At 39.8% G+C, this 23,422-nt stretch overlaps 1 protein-coding gene across 1 annotated transcript in view; it reads left to right on the forward strand.

Moving 5' to 3' along the window:
- The window catches only part of oafa (OAF homolog a (Drosophila)), a 29,554-nt gene that overhangs the window by 1,332 nt on the left and 4,800 nt on the right, over positions 1-23,422 (forward strand). The window contains exons 2-3 of the mRNA XM_046863311.1: positions 20,037-20,171; positions 23,049-23,229. Of these exons, the coding sequence (XP_046719267.1) occupies positions 20,037-20,171; positions 23,049-23,229 (316 nt within the window). The remainder of the gene's footprint in view (positions 1-20,036; positions 20,172-23,048; positions 23,230-23,422) is intronic.

Below are 23,422 nucleotides of genomic sequence, written 5' to 3' on the forward strand. Positions count from 1 at the left end.
TGTATTTTATGAAAGTTGCACAATCATACCACAGCTTGATGGTCTTTGGTTTACTGTCTATTAAATCTTCAGGTGTGGGTTTCCTCTGGGTCGCCTGGTTTCCTCCCACCTCATGGAAAGGTGCTATTTGGTGGATTGCCTTAACTGAAGGTGTGAATGTGTGTGTGTGTGTGTGTGTGTGTGTGTGTTTGTGTGTCTTTGAAGGGATGTCGCATTCTGGTGTATCCCCATCAACAGATCTACAGAGCTCTGATTAATGCATGGAATTAGCCTGATCGTTCCTTTAACCAGAAAACAAAAGTAGTCCCATAGCCACTACTCCTGTTGTCTGTTGATGACTGCAAGTCTGCTTATTCCACATCCCACACTTTTTCCACCATGTGGCCAGGAAATGAGGTGTATTTTATAAAAGAATCTGCGACTCGAATTATTTTGGGAATTCGCAGACACCATCATGCGGATGTGTACTTGTAACCACTTAACCATTGATCTTGTGGTAATCAGATATCCATGTTTCCAACTTCAGCCAAAGCTAGTGCTCACCAGATCACCTTCTAAAGATGTATCTCCTTCCTGCCGACTTTGGTTTCACTCCACCTCTGCACTGGCGGAAAGAGCAACCTTTCAGAAACGCTCAGATTCCTGACCCGAGGTCAGTCTCGTGCTGGACCAAATTGTAATTTACGGTTGGTGAGCACTGCTCGTCTTATCAATTGTCCATTTATTACTAAAAAAAAAAAAGATCTGTATTCAATCACCCTTCTGGATGCTGATGGGATGTTCATAAATGTGATGAATTTACGAATTTTAACCATTTAAAAGTTTAGAGCAGTTTGTCTCCTACAGTAGAAATACTTTCCTCAGCCTTTTTTTTTTTTTTTTTTTATCAGTTCCACACAGAGACCCGTCTCCTTCACCCCCCACATGTGTTTCTCATCTATGTCATCTGCAAGGATTTATGGAAACTTGAATTAACTCTGACTTGCAGCTGCCTTCTTGGATTTACTGGTGCACTGGTTAGCGAGTAATTTTACGGCAATGCCAAAAGATAGGCTTTCATACAGTCAGACAATGCTGCGTGTCAAGTAGCTGTGCAGACACAAGGTCTCCAGGCATGGCTGGGGCTGCCGATTGATCTTTCATGCACTTTAGTTTGAACCGATCACAATTTGAATACTATTATTATCCCTAATTCTGGTTATACCACAATGACACTTACCTCATCAGTCTGTTTTTGGGAGTTTTGTTTTCAACGTTATTTCAACTGTGCTGGTTAAAGCTGAGCGGTGAAAGTGTTTGCCAATATTACATCACTTTAGTACTTTGCCCAGTGGAATAAAGTTGTAAGGTTATTTTTAAACGCTTATTTATTAACCGTTGAATAACCATTGTATAATTTTTTCTTTTTTGATTTTCTTTTTTTCGTCTATCCAAGTTTTCTTCAGCGACTTTAAGAGGAGTGGGAAACATTAGACTTTGCAGCAACAGGAATTGCGATTTATCTTCTTGGCAAATACGTTTGGCCAGGAATCAAACAGGACATGGATACATGCAACAAACCGGAGTCCTGTGTATATTTATTAGGCCCTTGAACTTTTGTGTGGTATGGGCTGGGTTAGAAATTCAGGCTTTTTTTTCTCTTGTGCTAAACAGGACTTGGAATAGATTTTAAATCTAAAGGCTGCACAGTATTTTGGATATTTATTGTCTTAATGTAAATAATATATAAATAATAAATGTAAACATTTCACTGCATGGCATACACACTGCATATAGTACTGAAACTTGAAATTCGAATGTGAATAGAAGGAATTTTTAAATGGAATTTAATCACCATCAGTATAAGCACAGACGTGCAAAGCATAAAACGTAACCGGCTGCTGTATAGATTCTTTTGCAAGATTATTAGTACATTCTTTTCTTATGACCGTGAATCCTCAAATTATATGTATTCCAACGAGTCAGTAATAATTGCAATTTTTTCATTTAGTAGCAAAAATAGTTTTCTCTTCTTTTCTTTTTTCCCCACACTCTTGTTGATAAGCCAAAAAAAATAAATAAATAAAAAGCAGCTTCTTATCTCACTAAGAACCCAGAAAGCACAACCACCTTCATTCTGAACACTCTCTAATGGCAAAAATTGGCATTTCCCCTTAGAAAAAACCCAACAACAATGTTTTCGTGTTGTAGTGTGGAATAAAATAACGAAGGTATTAAAAAACTATTATATGTTATTAGTCGTGCGATGCAGTCATGTGACCCGTTCAAATCCAAACCAATGGTGCAGTAACCCGCAGCCACGTCTCTTCGTCTGTCTGTTAAAAAATAAATAAGTGTTTAAAGGCATGGAGAAGCTGGTGCTGGATCTGTGATGTTCACAAATGTTGAGCTCAGTAGCTCCTAGTTTTATAACCATAAAGATTGTATAAGACTGCAGAAAGATCATTACTTATTATCTTATACTTCAGTGCTCATGTTAGTTCTCACTCTCCAGTGTTCTGTATTGTTGAAAGATTTATGATCAGACTCTTGATGTCACCCAAATGAGGATGGGTTCCCCTTTTAAATCTGGTTCCTCTCAAGGTTTCTTCCTCATAACATCTAAGGGAGTTTTTCCTTGCCACAGTCACCACGGCTGCTCATCAGGGATAAATGCACACCATTTACCTTAACTGTTGATTTCTGTAAAGCTGCTTTGAGACAATGTCTGTTGTGAAAAACGGCTATAGAAATAAACTTGACTTGACAGATAGATAAATAGATAAATAGATAAATAAATAAATAAATGAGTACAGCACTTAAAAAAATTTTTTGAACCTATTCACTATCCACTATAGAAGTCCCCTTTAATGAATTAATGAATAGAAATGGTATAAAAAATGGGTACATGCAGTACATTCTGACTAATCGGACTTGTTTTGTTAATATTCTGGGAGCTGGAATTCTGGAGCACATTATAACATTGCTAAACATATTACATTCATTCTTGGCAGTGATCACAATAAATAATAGGCGAAACATGACGCGGCTTAAGCTGGTTTTGCACCGTTCAGTTCCGGTGTTCTTTTACGTTTACTACATGTTGACCAAGAAGGAGGTTCATGGATGTGGTGAGGGAAGACATGCAGGTAGTTGGTGTAAAAGAGGCAGATGTAGAGGACAGGGTGGTATGGAGACGGATGATCCGCTGTGGCGACCCCTAATGGGAGCAGCCGAAGAAGAAGAAGAAGAAGAAGAAGAAGAAGAAGACATGTTGACTGTACGAGATGATCCCGTAAAAGATTCTGTAACAGACCGTGCCAACTTAATTTTTAATTTCAATTAAAATAAGAATTCTGTAGTTACTATGTTTTGCCCGAGGGATTCAGCACCGGTTTAACAGGAAAGAATAAAAATAGTTTCACATTGTCATGATTGTAAAGAAACTGGAAGCTCTAAATAACTTTTGTTTCTTTTTTTGAGAAACCGCTCGTCATTTAAATCCAACATGCTTTAGGTTTTACTTTCGCTATTGCCGTGTTTGGACATTCCGATGCAGTCATGCTATTGGTTGATTTCATAAAAGTGTCGGACACCTTTTATTAGCAGTTTTTGTATTTCAGAAAGCACAACCACCTTCATTTTGAACACTCTCTAATGGCAAAAAATGGAAAAGCTGTAAAGAACAGACTGAAAAGACTGTATAAGACTGCAGAAAGATCATTACTTATAATCTTATACTCCAGTACTCATGTTAGTTCTCACTCTCCAGTGTTCTGTATTGTTGAAAGATTTATGATCAAACTCTTGATGTCACCCAAATGAGGATGGGTTCCCCTTTTGAGTCTGGTTCCTCTCAAGGTTGCTTCCTCATTACATCTAAGGGATTTTTTCCTTGCCACAGTCGCCATGACTTGCTCATCAGGGATAAATGCACACCATTCACCATCACTGTTGATTTGTGTAAAGCTGCTTTGAGACAATGTCTGTTGTGAAAAGCGCTATAGAAATAAACTTGACTTGACTTGACTTGACATTCGGTATCAGCGTTATAATAACCTCCAGGGAAGATGTTCCACTCGATTTTGGAGTGTGTTTTTGGAGATTTGTGCTCATTCAACCACAAGGGTGTAAGAAAAGTTTGGTACTGATGTAGGGTGAGGAAGTCTGAAGTGCAGTGAGCATTTCAAATCATCCCTACAGTGTTCACTCGGGTCGAGATCTGAGCTGACTACGTACACAGTGCCATTGTCATGCTGGAACGTTTGGGAATCTTAGTACAAGTGAAGGGGAAATAAAATGTATTCAAATACATTGTTTTCAATTATGTGCCTCCAACTTTGTGGTAACAGTTTGGGGAAGAACCACAAAGGTCACGTGTCCTAATAAGTTATATTTTAACGTCACACAGTCGTTCTATGTCTGGTTGTGTGCGACCAATAAAATTCGAATTGTACCTGCAAAATCAGGCCGAAGCTGCTTTAACTATAATGTATATTCTGTCTTGAAATGGTAAAACCCTAAAGCGTGATTCTAAATATAGGCTGTATTCTAATAAGAAGCACCGTAGTCATAATGATTATTTTAACCATTCTTGCACAAGCCCAGTCTATACCAGCTCGTACCGGTCCTGAGAAACTGGGCTCCACCAAAACAAGGCAGAGGTGTCTGGGGATACGGGGCAGTAATGTCACAGAGTCGCAAGAATGCGCTATAAAGATGCGAGTGTGAATGCTCACACTGGCATTGTCTTAAATCACTCTTTCATCTAGCCGTATCACGTTTCTAGGTTCCCTCCCTCTCTGCCCCAGGGCTGTTTAATATCTCGGATACTTTCAAAAGAGGCAGTTATGGAAAAAAGCCCACACACTAAGTTCTGATAAATGTGAATCGATTCATTTTAAAGAACACCCACTGTTCAGAGTAGTAGTTCACCCTTCCACATCAGGGTATCCCTGAACGACTTGGCAGTGACCCATACTACCCTCTTCTTCCTTTCACTGAAGCTATAGGCTCTATCTCGCAGTAACCTTGGCCATGGTTCTGGAAACTTCAATCAATGCGAATCGAATCATTTTTCTTAAAAATGTCTCGTTATTTTCTTTTTATTTTGTTCCACGGCTGAGACCTTGTAATATAGTAAGGCATTAACACACGCCTTTGATTTACATGTTTTAATTTCTCAGTGCTTTTGTCTACTAAGTGCAAAGATAAAGCTGTCAGAGGAGCCAATCCATGGGATCCAAGTAGCAATTTCTTTTTTTTAGAAACAAGTGTTAAGATGGTTTACAAAGCCAGAGCTAAAACACCAGCATCGGGTCAAGTGCAAGTACTCCATAGTGCGCCAAGTAGTGCGCTATTGATAAAGCTGTCAGACATACACAAAAGCTCTCAAGATATTATCTTCGTCTCACCTCGAGCAGAGAACTATTATGTAACTTGAGCATGCAAATGCTCAATAAATCAATAAAATCATTGTATTATTTTGTAAAACACAATTATTTTTTCATATTATACATTATGCACTATATGAAATGTATTTGGACACCTGACTATCCATATGGGGTTTGTTTACAAACTGTTACCACAAACTTAGACCCAAATATATTTCAGCATGACAATGCTCCTGTGCACAAAGTGTGCTCTACGGAGATAAGGTTTACATGGGTTGGAGAGAACGATCTCAAGCGACCTGTTATAGAGCTCTGACCTCAACTCTGCTGAACACCTTTGAGTACAAATCTTCACAAACACTCCAAAATCTAGTGGAACATCTTTCCAGAAGAGTGGAGGTTATTATAACAGCACATGGAGACTAAATGCAGATTGGGAAGTTCAAAAAGCACATATGAAGCTTATGGTCAGGTGAAGAGGTCAACCGAATTATATGGTTTTGCCGATTCATCGACATTGATATTGGAACAACTATCGACAAAAATAAATACCAATAGTTTTTCCAGCTTTTGCCCCACTGTCATTTTGAGAGCGGCCTCTAGAGGCAAATAACTGACGCCACATGCTGTTTTTTTACGTGGTTTTACACGCGAGACTGCGTGCTGCACGGAGAGCTCTAGATTCTATTTATTAATTACTATATTTATTTTGGAATACATTCATATTTATTTCATTTAGCACATTTTCATGATTCAGTACTGCTTTTATATTTACGTGTATAATAAAATACTATTTTACATGGAGTGTACATGGTATAGATTTTAAAAACTACTGGTTTATTATTCGGTTATCGGTAAAATCCATCAATCGGTCGACCTCTTGTAAGGTGTCTGCAAAATTCTGCTCATATAATATTTCTAAAAGCATAAAACATCGTCTTCGGTTATAAGTTTTGATTGGAGGCCTTCAAAAATGTACATTTCTTTTTGTCACACAAACAAGCATACACAGTACAATCTTTAACTGTGCGTGTCAAAATAAGTTACATAAAGCAGAATTGACTTGATTACGTGCAAAACGTAGCAAATGGCTCATCCACTACCCGGGAATTGGCACCGTAACATATTAATATGGGCTGCCGGCATTATCCCACACTTGTTTAGAAACAGGAAATGCAAGAGGTGGAGTTACAGCTGCATTCATTAGAGTAAACCTCCCACCCCCCACAAGCATGTTTATTGCCTGAACTGTTTGTCTTCTCTGTCAGGATGCTGAATTCTCCCAGGCTGTGGTGTCACTTGCAGGAACATGCCATGAGTGATTTGCAGGGAGGGTTGTGTCTTTAGGTGTCTTCCACTTAGGCAATATGAAAAGCAACTTTTGTAATCATGAGTCACTCTGGTGTCAGTTCCAGAAATCTAACGTGACTTCACATGAAGTTGTGGCAAATGCGTGTAACGGAATAGGACAATGGATATCGCAACATTTCCAGTAAACCCTTGGATCGTTTATGTCAAATTGGCATTACTTTCATTTCCTCACCTTTCAGTCTGTTTTGCCTCGAACTGCTGGTTCAGTTTTCAGTTCAGTTTCATTTTTTTTAAATGATTTTGAAGAATTCAAAAAAACAAAACAAGACAAAAAAAACCTTCTTTTGATGTACAGCATATGACTTATTTTCCAAATGGATTTTAGTTTTGAGAGGATTTTAGACCTATTGGCTTTCACAACATTTTATTTGATGTTTGATTTAATGCGACATGCTCTACATGGTTTATACGTAGATTTATCTGTAGCGTAGAAATTCAACGGACTGACCGTAAGTAGGAATGAGGATCACGGTATAGTAATCATAGAACTGTATAGTAATTCATGATGAAGTATTCCTTATTCTCAAAATAATCAAAAATATGTCGAATGTGTAAGTAGTAACAACATTTAGCAAAACTAAGAATAATCATATAGTCATCGAATCCTAAACCTGCAGTTTGCGACCCAGTACCAGGCTGTGGAAGGGTTGCTACTGGGTTTCAGAAATGTTCTGGGGAAAAAGGGTACGGGTGGATCTGTGGTTAAAATGTTAGACTTCTAATCAGAATGTCATGAGTTCAAATCCCACCACCACTAAGCTGCCACTAGCTGGCCCTTGAGCAGGGCCCTTAACCCTCGCTATAGGTGTCTACCAAATGCCATAAATTCTCTATAGATGTAAATGTAGATATGCCAATGTATTATTTATAATATAACAATATTCGAATATATCATTGTTACACCACAGCACATAGCTGAAATATTATCTAAAACATTTTTTTGTCAAGGACTCAAACAGGATAGGCTGAGAACTGGCTTCCTTTTCATAGTTACATAATCTCTCTGCTTTTGCATTAAATCTCTCGTTATACCTCTCAGGTAAATTAGGTTAGTTGTAATTTCTTTGTATATATAATTGGGATCTCGCATGACCGGGGAACGGTGCTGTTATATTAATACAGTGCAATAAACTTGTCCTTTTTTCAGTTTTTGTTACCGAGCTGCATAAATTTCCAAGCATTTTCATTCCACTGCATCGCTACTTAAATCACATGCTCATTGCAGTCTGACCGCAGACTTTGCCAGACCTCGGAGAAGTCGGTTTCCTTTTCCCCCGAGCGTGATCGCTGCACTCCCAGCTGCCTAAACAAACCGGGAGAGTCTGATTCAGACTGAAAGTTCTCTGCAGTCTTGTAACCAGTTTGGTGAAGAATAATTTTTCCCATCCATTGTGTCGAACTGCATGGCGCTTTCCCCAGAGGAGACCTCATCGGCTCCATTCACCATACGCTGATATCTTTATTCAGGCTGGAGCCAAGCCTTGTTGGCCTTTTGAGCACCACAGATAATGAAAGAGTTCTGATCCCAGAGAGCTAAGCGCGTCGACTCCCCGCGACCCAACACTCGGAAACACTCTGCATTCCAGCAGTGACAGTGATTGAGTATGTTGTGTTTAGGTTGGAGCTGTCATTCACAATACCATGTTGTCACTCCTGATTTAAGACTGCATCAGACCACCAGCAAATGTACTTGGATGTGCTTAGATTGCTCCATTATTACTCTGAGTGTTTAAATAATAAGACAATCTGCTTCTAGCAAACTCCAACTTTCTGGTCTGTTTTTTTTATTTTTGGTACTGCATTTCTCTAAAGGGTTCTGTAGAACTGCTTTACAGCAGGACGACTGCAGTTTTCCTGAAGTTCTCATATGTATACCTCCTCCAAGCTCTAGCATCAACCCCCTCTTTCTCTTGTGCAACAGTTTGGCATGATAAGCAGCGTTGAAATATTGATCTGAGTGCATGATATTATGAAACCCCTTTCATGAACTTGATTTATTATTGAGCGCGTGTGTGTGTGTGCGCGCGGAAACTACAAGAGTGTTTTTTTCCCCCTCGAGACGGGGGATGGTGGGAGTTAATTACCCGTACCACACCATGCTGTGCCACAGGCTACCGTGCTCATTAGGTCCCGCTCTGTCACGCGTGTTTGCGGCTGTATGGGGAGGAAAGGGTTCAGCAAAGCAGAACAGTCCACGTTCCATTGAGCACAAACAGGCAGCCGGCCGAACGCAAACACTCCTCTGTTCGCCACACAAGCGGAGGACAAAGATCACATGGCACAAAAGCGGATGCTTTTGGAGTGTCCTTTTCGGATATCGCTTGTTGAATGTGACCTCAGCGAAGTGCCTCATTCTGTTCATGCTTCCTCTTGTGGTTTGCCTATAGTGGAACGTTTTTTCTTTCTTTTTTTATCTGAGTCCTGGGAAGTTTGTCTATTGCACAACGTCGTGAGGACTGCAAAGTCGTAGCAGGCCGGCGATAACGGGCAAAATGCAGATTGAGAAACCGAGATTTGCATTCGTTTGTGTTTTGCTGTGAAGAGGGCTTATGCTTTAACATGTTTCCTCCAAAGCAGAGTGGTCCAGGTGTGAGGGCCTTTGCATTCTTGGTGTAATTAGCCTCAACTCAAGCATTTCACGCCAGCTTGGCTTCCTCCCTCTTTACATGCTATTGTGAGGAATCGCTAGTCGCTTTTTTGTTTTGTTTTCCAAGGAGTGTTTAAAGGCCGCTTTGCACCTGTGCCTTTTCACCAGGACGCTTAGTCTGCCAGTGCAAATACCTCTGCAGTAGCCGGAATGACTCATAATCCCCCGTGCTCCTGCGAGAGAAATGTCACACAATGCAATTTTTCTTAATTTCTCTTCACAAACATTAAACCACCCTAACCTTAAACATTTGAATCTTGACAGCTTTCTGCTCGCCTTGCAGTTTGTTTGCTTTAGCCTTTGTCGCCATGCCACGGTTAAATCTCAAACCTTCTTCTTAGCGCTTATATGCCTTCAAACGCCTCGACTTTTTGTATCCTGGGAGCCAGAAAAAAGCTCAAGCTTTGATGAGCTAAATGTTAAGACAAAACTCAGAAATCTGGTCCAACCTGCTTGTGATATATTCCCCCCTCCCACGCCACCATGCACAGTTCAGCCTTGTAGCTCACCGCGTAAAGAATCTTTCAGCAGGCGCTTTTGGGGTGTCAGGTGAGCGGACTTCAGGGAACAGGCCTGCACTGTGAGGGGCCTGGAAAACAGGAAGTGCAGCAAGCTCTCCTGGGATGTTCTAGAGAAAGCTGCATTATATGTGATAAGGAGCGACTTTGTGTCCGTCGTGACCGAACAAGTGGAAAATCCACACGTGCGTGAATACCAGTGTACCAAGAAAGTGATCTGGGTTCATTGGTTCCCTGTAATGTGTTGTACATGTGTTTGAGGGAAAGCTCGGGTTGGTTCAGCAGCCTTTTTTTTTCTTTTTTCTTTTTGTTCAAAGCGAGTCTAACAAAAGCACTTAATTTGACTTCCCAGTCTATTGTCTGGCAGGTTTTGTCGTTTAATACAAGAACAAAGTCTTCAAACAGAATTATACAACTTCTTAATTTGGAACTGATATTTAGCACAATAACTGCCTAAGTGGTGGGAACAATGGAAACCCTGAGACCAGAATAAAATGAAATGCCAAAAAGTAACCTTCAAAGTGCCTCACTGTTTCTTTAATTAAACTACAGAGTTTAATTACAGTATACTGTATATCATGTGGGGAAAGTTTCCATTTACAGTTCGAAAGTTATCTAGCAAATTACAGCACCAATCCAATTCATCAGACATGTAATAAAAGGTATTAATAATTTTAAAAAGTTGTATATCATCTGTAGAAGCCACAAGAGCAAATACCAAAAATATTCAGGGTGTATTCAACCTTGTACAACAGCAGTGTTGCTTTTTGAAAAGACTCAGCTTTTTTTTTATATATTGCATTTACATTTATGGCATTTGACAGAACCAACGTGACTTAGGAATGTCTTTTTTTTATACAACTGAGCAGTTATGGGTCAAAAGCCTCTCTCAAGGGCCCAGGAGTGGCAGCGTGGTGATGTTGGGATTTGAACCTGTGACCTTTCATTCATAAGTTCAACGTCTTAACAGCGAGCTACTGCTAAGTACTTCCACTTGTTACAAATTGGTGATAGTACAAATTCCAGTGGTTAGACTTTTTGGCACTCTTCTTTCTGCATCCCGGGTAAATTTTCCCCGGCCAGAGATTGAACCCCAGTCTGTGGTTACGGAAGACTTTTTGATTTGCAGAGGTTGCGTTGGATAGGGCATCTGGTTAAAATAAAAAAAAAAAAAAAAAACCCTGTGCCAAATCATAGGCATGGCAGCTAATAATGACTGCTTCTGAAGCTGAAGAGAAATAAATTCCTGGCCAAGATCATGGTATTTGTCTGGATCTGGATGTACCACAAGTGTGCTATTAGAATCTATTAATCGTAGGCAAAAAAATGAATCTCAAATGAATTATTTTGTGTGTATAACAGCTTATATACTGTGACAGTAAATGGCAACCACTTCATCTAACTTAAAGCTAATGATAAATCCATTTTCATTTTGGAATGAAAATCCCAGAAAATTTGTGGGAGGTGATAGCTTAGAGGTTAAGACTCTTTGGATCTTTATGGATTCAATGGTCATGGTTCAAATCCCAGCTAAATCTCAAGCTGCCATTTTTGGGCTCTTAACCCCAAAGCCCTTAACCCCAAAGCTGCTGTTATCTCTGTATGCCGTAAATGTAAAATGTTTGGCACATGTTAAAGGAACATATAGTCTCTGTTAGTGTCTCATGAATAGGGGTTGTATTCCTGGGTGGGTCTTGTGCCAAAATTTTTTTTTTTCCACTCGGTTATCTCATGCGAGTGCTGTGGACTTTGCTTTGTAACTACCGCAGGCTTGTAAACTACGACGCTAATAACAGGCGTCCTTGCGGCACCCTCTGTGACTTTATATTATACTGCTGTAGATTTATGATCTCACTATTACCCATTCTGGACTGTGTCTGGTTTCAATCTGGGTTTCCTCCTTGTGACGTCTTGGGAATTAATTTATTACCGCTGTAATCTTTTGATTGTAAACTGAGCTCGAAAAAGATCGCAATCTGCATCCGGATTTCTTTAAAGCTGCCTCTATTGTAAAAAGCACTACAAATAAAATTGTATTGAATGTAAATGAATGGAAGCTTTATACCATTGTGATGTGGATTATAATCCCATAATTACACATCCTGTCGCGTTTTAACCCTTACATTGTATACGTCACATTCCGGTTTCTAATAAGACTTTGTACACATTGTATAGAGCGGCTCATGAGCCTTGTGGACCTGCTTACATTTAATGGATTTCTATGGGAGCTTCTGTGTTTTGTGACAAAATGCAATTTTACAGATTGGAATCCACAGTTTGTGGACTGTTAACTGTTAGACTAATAACCTTCACACTTCTGAAAAGGCTTCGGAGATTTTTTTATTTCCATTAGACTTTGGAGCGTGGCTATGGAGAGTTGTACTTGTAAATGAGGATTCCAGGGAAGACCAGTTATAATGCTAGAGCATACAAGGACATCATGTTGCAGCTTAGTAAAATACTGTAGAAAGAACATTACTTATAATCTCACATTCCAGTGCTCATGTTACTTCTCACTCTCCAGTGTTCTGTATTGTTTTAAAGACTATAAACACACTCTTGATGTCACCCAAATGAGGATGGGTTCCCCTTTTGAGTCTGGTTCCTCTCAAGGTTTTTTCCTCATAACATCTAAGGGAGTTTTTCCTTGCCACAGTTGCCATGGCTACTCATCAGGGACAAACACACATCGTTCTCCTTGACTCTTAAAATTCTGTAAAGCTGCTTTGAGACAATGTCTGTTAAAAAGTGCTATAGAAATAAACTTGACTTATTGGAATCAGTTGGTAGAACTTTATATGGTATAAAGGTCTGGTGTCCAGATGCAGTGTCTTATTATTATACAATGTTCTTGGAAGCAGCGTTTTGGAAGAACCAAACTCACGTGACTCGTGCTAGTCTGTTTAAATGGTCAAGAAGTAAAGCATTACGCCGAATCCAAGACGTTCTCGCAAGTCCAGATAGCATCGTCTTACTGATTGCTCACACAATGGTCATGCTGGTGACCAGGTTTGCTCATGCAAGCTGTTTTTCAGTCCCAGACCTTGTGGGTAATCATGGTTAAGTAAAGTTCTGGCTCACTAAATGATGTGAATGAGCAGAAATTGTGTTGGCTCAGGGTCACCGTGGCTTTTCAGTGGTGTGTGTGTGTGGAATGGGTTTCGAGTGACGTGCTGGACATTTTATATTCAAACAAACGCCTTTGTAAGTAGCGCAATGAGTAGTGAAACTTTAGTTTCAAATGATTGGCACCCTCTAGGGGTGTAAGTTACAAGATTCACCCAGGGCCAGATGAAAATACAAATCTCCCACTCATCTAACTTTGTGGGTCTGATTAGATAACTCCCTGAATTTGTAGGTGTTCCTAATAAAGTGCCCAGTGAGTCTATTTATTAAATCGTTGCATTGATGGAAAAATGTTTTTGCAATTTTTTAGCAGTTGTGGGGTCTGCACCAATTTCTATAAGTGAGCAATAACCTCAGGTGATGACAAAAAAAACTGAAAATACAACAGATTTTAATATATAGTCCCTAAAAAGATGAGTCCGAAGGCAGAAAAAAAAGTACACACTAACTTCTTATACTTGTTTTTGTGTGTTTTTTAGGTCTTCTTTGGATCAGCATAGGATTTGATGAATATAGTATTTGTAGTTACCGTATTTTTCGGACTATAAGCCGATACTTTTTTCCTACGTTTTGAACCCCGCGGCTTAAACAACAAAGCGGCTTATTTATGAATTTTTCCGGGGTTTTTCCCAGTTTCACAAACTTCAAGCCAAAAAACTGAGCCCCATAACATTAGACCAATGAAATTTCCGAACGGAAACGAAAAAACTCACCTCACCTGTGTTCTGAGCTGCCTGCATCGGGAGACAAAACGTTTTTCTTAAACGCACGACGATGCCAAAAGATAAACTCCCGAGAGAAATAGTTGTGAAAGGAAGGAGGAAGACAGTGAACAATGACTTACTTGGTCGGCTACTGTTTAGATACAAGCCGTTGTAGCGCGTTGAGTCTGGGTGAAGGGAGAGCTCACTAACTCCAGTTACAACAGAAATCATATAAGCACAGACAGGTTTCCAAAACTCATGCTTTTTTATTTTTCTGGCAACAGTATTACGGGTTAGTCAAAGAAACTTAGAAATGAGCATCAGAAAATAATAAGGACATATTCCTCGGTCTTGCACACATGCAGTAATAGCGGAAAAATGCGGCGGCAGGCTATTCCCAAAATACCGCTATGCTCCTAAAGGAAGCGCAACATATTTCACCCGTTACACAGTGTAACAGACACTGCCTTTCTTTAAAGCCTGTGTAAAGTTCATTAGTTTCAATGTAGACACATTTGTCAAATTCAGTGGGTGCGGCTTATATATGGGTGCGCTTTATAGTCCGGAAATTACAGTATGTTATTTAGTAGTTATCTAAATTATTGTAGTTATAACATCACAAGTATTGACTTGTGATGTACTAATTGAAGTCACTATTATCCAGAATAGTCAATACTGACAGCTGTGTGAAAATATGGAGCCGTGTGGTGAGACATGCCAAACTCTGCTGGTAGCTAGCACTCGACTGGCAGTGAGACAGAACGTTGGCATATTTCAAACAAACACCGGCCGGGTGCTAGTGGAGGAACAGGCTCCTGATGTTTTTCCTAGCTTTCGGACATGACACTCAACCAGCAAAGTCAGAAAAAAAATAAACCTGCTGTTCGCCAAGGTTTGTGCTTTGTCTCCTGATGTGTTCCTCTGTTTTGTTAGAGCCGACCTTTTACAAAGGTGGAGTCTAGGGTGTCTGGTGTTGCAGTATTTACTACACAGTGTGAGTGTGTGGGTGTGGGTGTGTGAGAGAGAGATTAGTTATTGTATGAGCGTCTCTTTACTTCTGTATTTGTGAGTCAGTATAATAATTTACTTTTTGTGTCAAGTGTTTGTATGAGTTGGTATGTTTAAATCTGTGTTTGTGTAAGCCTCAATGAATATATATATGTGTGTGTGTGTGTGTGTGTGTGTGTGTGTGTGTGTGTGTGTGTGTGTGTGTGTGTGTTGCTATGTGAAATTGTTTGTGAGAGTGTCTGGGTGTGTATTTGAGTTTGACTTTTCTGTGATTCTTTGTGCTCTGCGAGTCCGTCTATGTAACTCTGTACAACTGTGTGTGTTTGTGTGTGATTCTGTATGTGAATATTTTATGTTTGTGCGATTGTCTGCTTCTCTGTGAATCTTTTTGCGTGTCTCTGTGTGCATGAATCTTGGTGCAATTTTTTCCCTGTGTTAGTCTGTGTGCGTGAGTGTGTTTCAATCTGTCTTTGTGTGTCTGTGTTTGCATGTGAATCTGTGTACATTTCCTTGTGTGTGTGTGTGTGTGTGTGTGTGTGCATGCCAGAGGGAGAAAGAGACATAGACAAAGAGGCTGATCAAGTGAAAGAGACAGACAGAGAAAGGGGCTGAGAGACAAATGAGATATGGTGTGGTTGATGAGGACCATCAGGCTGCTGTGTTTATTCACAGGCTTTGACAACAGACCGAAAGAGTGACGGAAACACGAGAAAGGCGTCCACGTTAAGATAACGGGAGGACATCGTCAGGCAGTGAAGATACAGCGTTTCACATAGCAACAATGATGAGGTCTCTGATACAAGCGTAATATAATAGAAGTCTAGACTGATGTGACGTCAGCAGAGTAACAATGGGTCTGTGTTCTTGATCTGTGTTTTAGTCCACTATCAGGGCAATTAGTTGCTTTCTCAGTCTCTTCGTCAGGACCAGGGAGTCTTCTTTCTTCTCCTGTGTTCCAATGATTGATCCTGTCATTTCAGACACGTCTTCATGAGTCGCATCTAATGGCACCATGGCCAGTTCTTTCACCCACGATTGTGAAGAATCTGGACGTTTCAATCAGCACTCAAAACACTGAGGGTTTCTTGGCTGCCTGTGTGTCTGGGCTACAGGGAGATATGCGCTGACTGCATGCAGAGGTGTTTTCTTATTGCGCTGACATTGAAACATTCTGCAAGTAAAGTGGGAGATGATTAAGCTCCAGAGCAAACAAGCGTCAGCTGCTCTCTGTTAGTTTTGATTGTGCGGGAAGAACAAGGCTCTTGAAGCCTCTCTCCTTCTGCTGGCCTTACGCTCCATGTCCTTGGTTTGTGTCTGTGTCTGTGTGGGTGTTGGGGGCGGGGCAACAGTTGATGAATGAATGGACAGGTCTGAGCTCTCGCTCTTGTCTGTGGCTTCCCATCCTTCCCTCACATGGAACTCTTTTATAGATACAGGATCCCTGCCAGGGTTCCGGTCGTGTTGCCAGTGGAAACCCTGTAATGTTCTGAAATATACAGCGCCTCTCCGCTGCTCCAGCTCGGAGCTCTCTAAATCTGTAAATCACTCTCTGAATCTGAATCACACTGTCTCTTTGTAATAGGCAATTTTGTGTCCTTACACATTACCAAGAACTTTTAAGCCTCACACTTTCTCATGCTATACTTTTCTATATTCAGTATGTGAACCATTGATTTGTGCTGGGTCATTATCATGCTGTAACTTTTCTTCATTTCTTGCCTAACAGAGGCCTATTGGCTTTGTGCCAAGTAGTTTTAAAGCTATACATTATCCCTTCTATCTTGAATATCTATGTGGGCTCACCCACCCAATGGCCCAACGACGGAATCCACTGGCGTGGGTGAAGGTATGCTGTGTGTTAGTCTTTCTAGTGCTGCTGTAAAAATTACTAAAAGGGATGGCAATTCGTTACATGAATCCAATTTTTTAACTCAAATCTGACTTCAATTTGTAATAAAGATTTATCTTGAATATATCTACTTCAAGCCGATCACCTTATTGCTCGTATTTCTTTTCTTCTTCTTTAATTTTGATAGATTATCCTAAACATTCCGTCTTTTCAATTGATCGTCCAATATGGTCCCGGGGTCACTTAGATCCTTGTGCCTAGAGCTACATAATCAACTAAATATAATGGTTTTCAGGAAATTTCAGAGTTAATCAAGAATTTGACATTTATTTGCCAGGCAATAATCAATAAACAAATGTCAAATCTAAAACAAATAATAGAAGAAAGTTACGCAACATGATCCGCATAAAACCAAATAGTTTAGCAATGCAGTTTACCAAAGAATTGTTAGTCACTGTACCTGGCAGTAGAGACACACAGTGACTGTGTGGGAAGTTCTGACTAAAGAATGCTTCCCTAAGTGTTTGCCAAATCTCCTTAAAAACCCAGACTATCATGAACACATGTAAAATTCAAAGTAATAAAACCGTTGCAAACTCTGTCTTGGCACAGGAATTGAATTAGAATTAGTTTTGTTGCATGGCAGTTCATGAAGAGATCTGAACATCCTTACATCCACAGCCAGAGTTCCAGCTGAAGTAAAGCAGCTTTATAGCATGATGCTTCCACCACAATTCTTTACATAGCAAAAGCTTATTTATTTATTTTTTTGCACAAAACATATATTCTAAAATATCTTAAAATATCTTAAAATTTACAGTATTGTTCGACCGATTACTGTTTATTTCCGATTGCTAGGTTGAAACGTGCTCTGATTAATCGATTAATTGAAATAAATATGATTATATTCATTTATATAAATAAATACTGAGGAAAACAAAGGATGCATTCAATAAAACAAACAAAAAGTAACACTTTAAATAAAAAACAGTTACATCCATTATGAATAAAAAAAAAAAAGCCCTTCAAAAAAAACGTGGCATCTGTTATTCACCTCTAGAGGCCTATAACGCAACCCCGAAAAACTATAGGTATGGATTATTGTCACTAGTTCCAACAGTCGACTATCGGTGCCGGAAAAAAAACTATGAGTCGGTCTATCTCTAATTTCTACCAAAGACCATTACATACATTTTGCCCCATGGTTTTGGGTACTTTTGCGGTTTGGAGGTTTTTTGTTTGTTTGTTTTTTCATAATGGAGCAATTGCATTAGAAGACCAAAACTGAGGCCAAGACTGAGCCCAGATCTAAATCTCATTCTCATCCACAAGCCTGTGGAATGACTTGCAAGAAAGAGTGGAATTAATAGGCCAAAGCGAGATGGTTTCCTTCTTTCTTGCTTTTTTCTTACTTTCTTTCCTTCCTTCCTTCCTTCCTTCCTTCCTTCCTTCCTTCCTTCCTTCCTTCCTTCCTTCCATCCATCCATTCATCCATCCACCCACCCACCCACTTGAATTTTGAATTCGACTTTTAGATCTATGTCAGGCATTACTGTCATATATGAATGTAAAATAATGTAGTTTAACAGGAGATATACCACACTGCAGACGCTCAAATGATGGCCTGACATGATAAATTATATATAATAGCCTGGGAAAACCTGCTTTATGTCACTGCAGTTCGAATTTCAGCAACCAGCCAAACATGATGGAAAGCTTGGTTTTGACTTAACACCCATAATGTCCTTTGAAATACCTACTTAAAGAAAGCATATATATAAATAATTTAGAAGTGGTGTGGAGATATTCTTTAGGCTGATTTCTAATTTTGGAAATGAAAGTTTCTAAATGTTTAATACACTGTATGGACAAAAGTATTGGGGTACCTGATATTTCCAGTCGTATGTGGTTCTTTCCCAAACTGTTACCACAATGTTGGAGGCGCACAATTGCATCATTGGATGTAGTGGCATAAAGTTTTCCCTTCACTTGAATTAGGAGACCCAAACTTGGTTCAGCATGACAATACCCCTGTACAAGGTATTGTTTAAATCAGTGGTTCTCAACCCCTGGGCCGTGGACCAGCACCGGTCTGTGGGTTAATTAGTACCGGGCCGCACAGAAAGAATACATACCTTTTTAATTATTTCCATTTTATTTATTATCTGATTCTGAACTTACCGGATTCTCTCCGCCACATATGTCTATGACTAACTCTTGATGCATGTCAAGATGCTTGCCTCGGTCACATGTCTTACCTACATCCGCTACCTTCTGAAAGGGGCTGCTCCGGCCACTAACACATAATACATTACCGCTAAATTCAAACCCCAAAGCTAGCAACATGAACAAAAAACAACACAGTGGATTCACGTTTATTATTATATTTAGAAAATACCAGTTGTATCATTTTATTTTGTTATATTACACATTAATAGCCGGTCCGTGAAAATATTGTCTGACGTTAAACCGGTCTGTGGTGCAAAAAAAGTTGGGGACCGCTCATTCAGCCGCCTTGTGGCTGAATGAACACAAATTTCCACAACCGCAGACCAGAATATAGTGAAGTATCTTCCCAGAGCAGTGAAGGTTATTATAAAAGCAAATGGGGACTTAATGTGGAATGGGATGTTCAAAAACCACATAGAAACCTGATGGTCTGGTGTCCACACGCTTTTGTCCATTCAGTGGATGTTCAACAGAACAGCTCCAATTGATCAGTCAAGTGAAGAGACGAATATGTTGTGAGTGACTTTTACCTCAGGAGACGAGACTGATACGGACACAGACGATTCTCAATATCTAACTGTGATTATTCTAAGTGAGAATTCGTTTCTGATTATACCCTGATTAGATGAACATCTTAAAATAGAATCCTTCAGTGAAGCTTTTACTTCTCATTTCATTTCAGGAAACCTGGAGAATGACACTATCAGGCCAAACGTTTGTGGACACAATTTGTGTTGCCAAAAGTTGGAAGCCCACAATTGTATAAAATGTCTTTGGATTAAAATTTCCCCTTTACTGGAGGTCAGATGCCCAAATATAACGCTGTTTTGCACAATTTCAATGAAGACATGGTTTACTATAGTTCTAGTGTAAGAATTGGTAGTGGTTTTCAAGGATCACCCGCTTCAATCCCAATGACCATCTTTGGGATGAATGACTTTACCCAGGCCTCTTTACACAACATCAGCAACTGACCTTACTAATGCTCTTGTGGCTGCATACACGAACTCCAGACAGCCACGCTCCAAAATCTAGCAGAAAGCATGTCTAGAACAATGGAGGCTATTATAACATCAAAGTGGGGAATAAATCATGGTTTGAATGTATAAAACGCACAGTGTTTTGGAAAACTGTGTGTGTATATATTGGATGGTTTTTCCAGGTTACCCTGATGCACACACCAATGCAACATTTTTCTTCTATGTTGTTCAGGATGTAAAGATCTTCCGAGCGTTGATTCTGGGAGAGTTGGAGAGAGGGCAGAGCCAGTACCAGGCACTGTGCTTCATCACACGCCTCGGCCACAATGAGATCATCCCCAGCGAGTCCATGGCCAGACTCCGGCAGGTCAGTATGTTCTCAGCAGGCAGAAAGAAGAGAGCATATAGGCTCAGAAAATCTCTGTTTAAATGGACTGATTGGGGATCTTACAATTGGCAGAAAAAAAAGCAGTGTGGAGATAAATAAAAAAACCTAAACATTGTATTTGATAAGGTTGATGAAAATGGTTTCATATTTTGTACCAAAATATTTTTGTACATTTAAAAATACTGTCAAATGTCTTTGTAAGAAATCGACATGATGACGTCATAAAAGTGCGGCCTCTGATTGGTGCCTGCTCAGTAGTTTTTGCCCAGACTTGATCAGAAAATGGATCCATATGCAAGAAGGTGGTCATGGTAAGAAACGTGCAGGCTGCCAGCTTTCGTATCGCTCATTTATCAATTGTTGAAATGTTAAAATGTTTGTTTTCAACTACCAAATAGGTGTCCGATGATTGATACATTTATATTTGATGGCCAAATACTGAACCATAATAGAAGTAGCTGTTTAGTAGGATCATGATTTTGCATACCATTGCATGACTGACTGCCTGACACCTAATATATTATTATATTTATGATTTTAACAATCAAAAGATTTATTAATTAGAAGCTAGTTGCTATGAATGCAGGTGCCATCAGTCGTCTTCTTATGAATGACTTGTTTATCATTGAGTCAGTGTTGCTGATGCAAAATAGGCCCTTCGTTATTAAACACCGAGTAACTAAATTAGCACAATTATGAGTCATTTGCACATGGCAATGTATGTGAATATTTGATCTGTTAACTGGTTGCATGTGTCAGATTTATTGCGTGACTCAGCCAAGAGAACAAACATACCTAATACTTAATTACTTAATCAACAGTGCAACAGTGAAGGAACAGAACAAATAGCTCGAATGATGGAAGGGTTGTGAAAAAATTTCATGCTCCCTCGTAAAAGCATTTTTAAAATACAAAAATACACTAAATTTTGATACACTTAAACTTAAGGTATTCTGTATTTTATTTAAAATATACAGTACAGACCAAAAGTTTGGACACACCTTCTCATTCAAAGAGTTTTCTTTATTTTCATGACTATGAAAATTGTAGATTCACACTGAAGGCATCAAAACTATGAATTAACACGTGGAATTATATATGGAATTATATACATAACAAAAAAGTGTGAAACAACTGAAAAATGTCATATTCTAGGTTCTTCAAAGTCCCACCTTTTGCTTTGATTACTGCTTTGCACACTCTTGGCATTCTCTTGATGAGCTTCAAGAGGTAGTCACTTGAAATGGTCTTCCAACAGTCTTGAAGGAGTTCCCCGAGAGATGCTTGGCATTTGTTGGCCCTTTTGCCTTCACTCTGCGGTCCAGCTCACCCCTAAACCATCTCGATTGGGTTCAGGTCCGGTGACTGTGGAGGCCAGGTCATCTGGCACAGCACCCCATCACTCTCCTTCTTGGTCTTGATGCCTTCAGTGTGACTCTACAATTTTCATAGTCATTAAATTAAGAAAACTCTTTGAATGAGAAGGTGTGTCCAAACTTTTGGTCTGTACTGTATTTCGATGCATCTTTGAACAACCCTGTGTGTGTGTGTGCAGGTGTTCTGAATAAAGTGAGTGTGTACATTAAATCATTACATTCATGGAAACAAAGAAGGTACACCCTTCTTCAATTTTACACTTTTTTTTTTCTCTCAGGGCTTCTTATAGAAATTGTGCGGCCCGCACCAAGGTGTTAAGACTGCATGTTTTGGTTCGCTTATAGAAAACGGGGAAAACCCCACAGATTTAATATGCAGTCTCTAAAAAGGTAAACCATCATTCAGAAACCAGATGGAAAATATAAGTGCACCCTATATTTAGAATTATAGGTTGTATGTAATTTTGCCCACCTGGTTCCTGAACATTTATGAGAACCACACAATTGGTATTTATGTATAGAGATGAAGGAGGATGTACTTTTCCCCATGACTATATATCTTCTATAATGAATAATAATATACAGTGTTTTTTTTATTTTACATTAGCATTCTAGATTCATTTTTACCAATCAATGTTAAGCTTGAAATAGTTTTCCACAATGTCACAATGAACATAGATTGAGCGTTCTCCAGAATGAGCAGGCTAAACTACATAAAAAGGACAAAAGTATTGGGACACCAGACTTGTGATTCTTCCCACTTCAACTGTTGGAGGCGCTGGAGGAGGTAGCATTAAGTTTTCCCTTCACTTGAACTAGGAGACCGAGACCTTTGTTTACATGGGTTGGGGTGGAGGACCTGGAGTGGTCTGCTAAAGAGCTTTGACCTCAACCTACTGCACCCCCTTGGTGGTGAATAGAAACACTGACTTCACCTCAAGCCTTCTCACCTCATCTACATCAGTACACATCTTTACTACAGCCCTTGTTGCTGAATGAGCACAAATCTCCACAAGCATACTACAAAATCTAGTGGAACATCTTCCCACAAGAGTGGATGTTATTATAACAGTAAATAAAGAATGGGTTGTTCAAAAAGCACCTATGAATCTTGTGATCAAGTGTCCAATCTTTTGTCCATATAGTGTATGTTAGTGTAAGACCTTCGAATGTTCACAGCGAATCATATTTTGTGGTTTAACGCTCAATATATAACAACAATATCGCTTCTTTAAAATGCTGTCACACAGAAAAAACAATCTTTTGGTTGAGCAACACTGGTCTATGCTGCATCTAGGTGTGTGTGGACGGCTGGTACAGTGCACGATGCAAATGGCTGACCTATAATGATCTATATATATAATAATGATACCTATAATGATGGTCACTACTTAAACTGCGCAACCAAAATGAAGGCTTCAGGTCGGTTTGAGCCTCCTGGCAAGATCAGTAACCGAATGTAAAATTGGATTGTGCGCAGAAAAACCCACACACGGTGCGGACGGCGGAGGAGAAGAGGCCGACGGAGACGTTCAGCATGAACGTGGCGGTGAACGTGACCCTGGCTTGGCAGCTGAGCGCCCTCATCTACAACACATGCAGCGTGGCGCGCGACGCCACGTACACGCGCGAGGCCGACATGCGCCACTGGCTGGACACGGGCAAGTGCTTTTGATTACAGCCTGCCAGAAACACACACTTTAAATGAGTCCCGAACTGCTGCCATTTTCCTTTTAAAGGCTCTCGGTCAGTCATTTTCATTCTTCAGCGTCAGCGACGACTGCAAATAGCATATGCACAAGCACACAAGTTTAGATGTAGAGTGAAGTAGCTTACTTTATTTCCAGTGTGTGG

The sequence above is a fragment of the Silurus meridionalis genome, chromosome 12 (genome assembly GCF_014805685.1).
Source record: "Silurus meridionalis isolate SWU-2019-XX chromosome 12, ASM1480568v1, whole genome shotgun sequence".
Taxonomy (NCBI): domain Eukaryota; kingdom Metazoa; phylum Chordata; class Actinopteri; order Siluriformes; family Siluridae; genus Silurus; species Silurus meridionalis.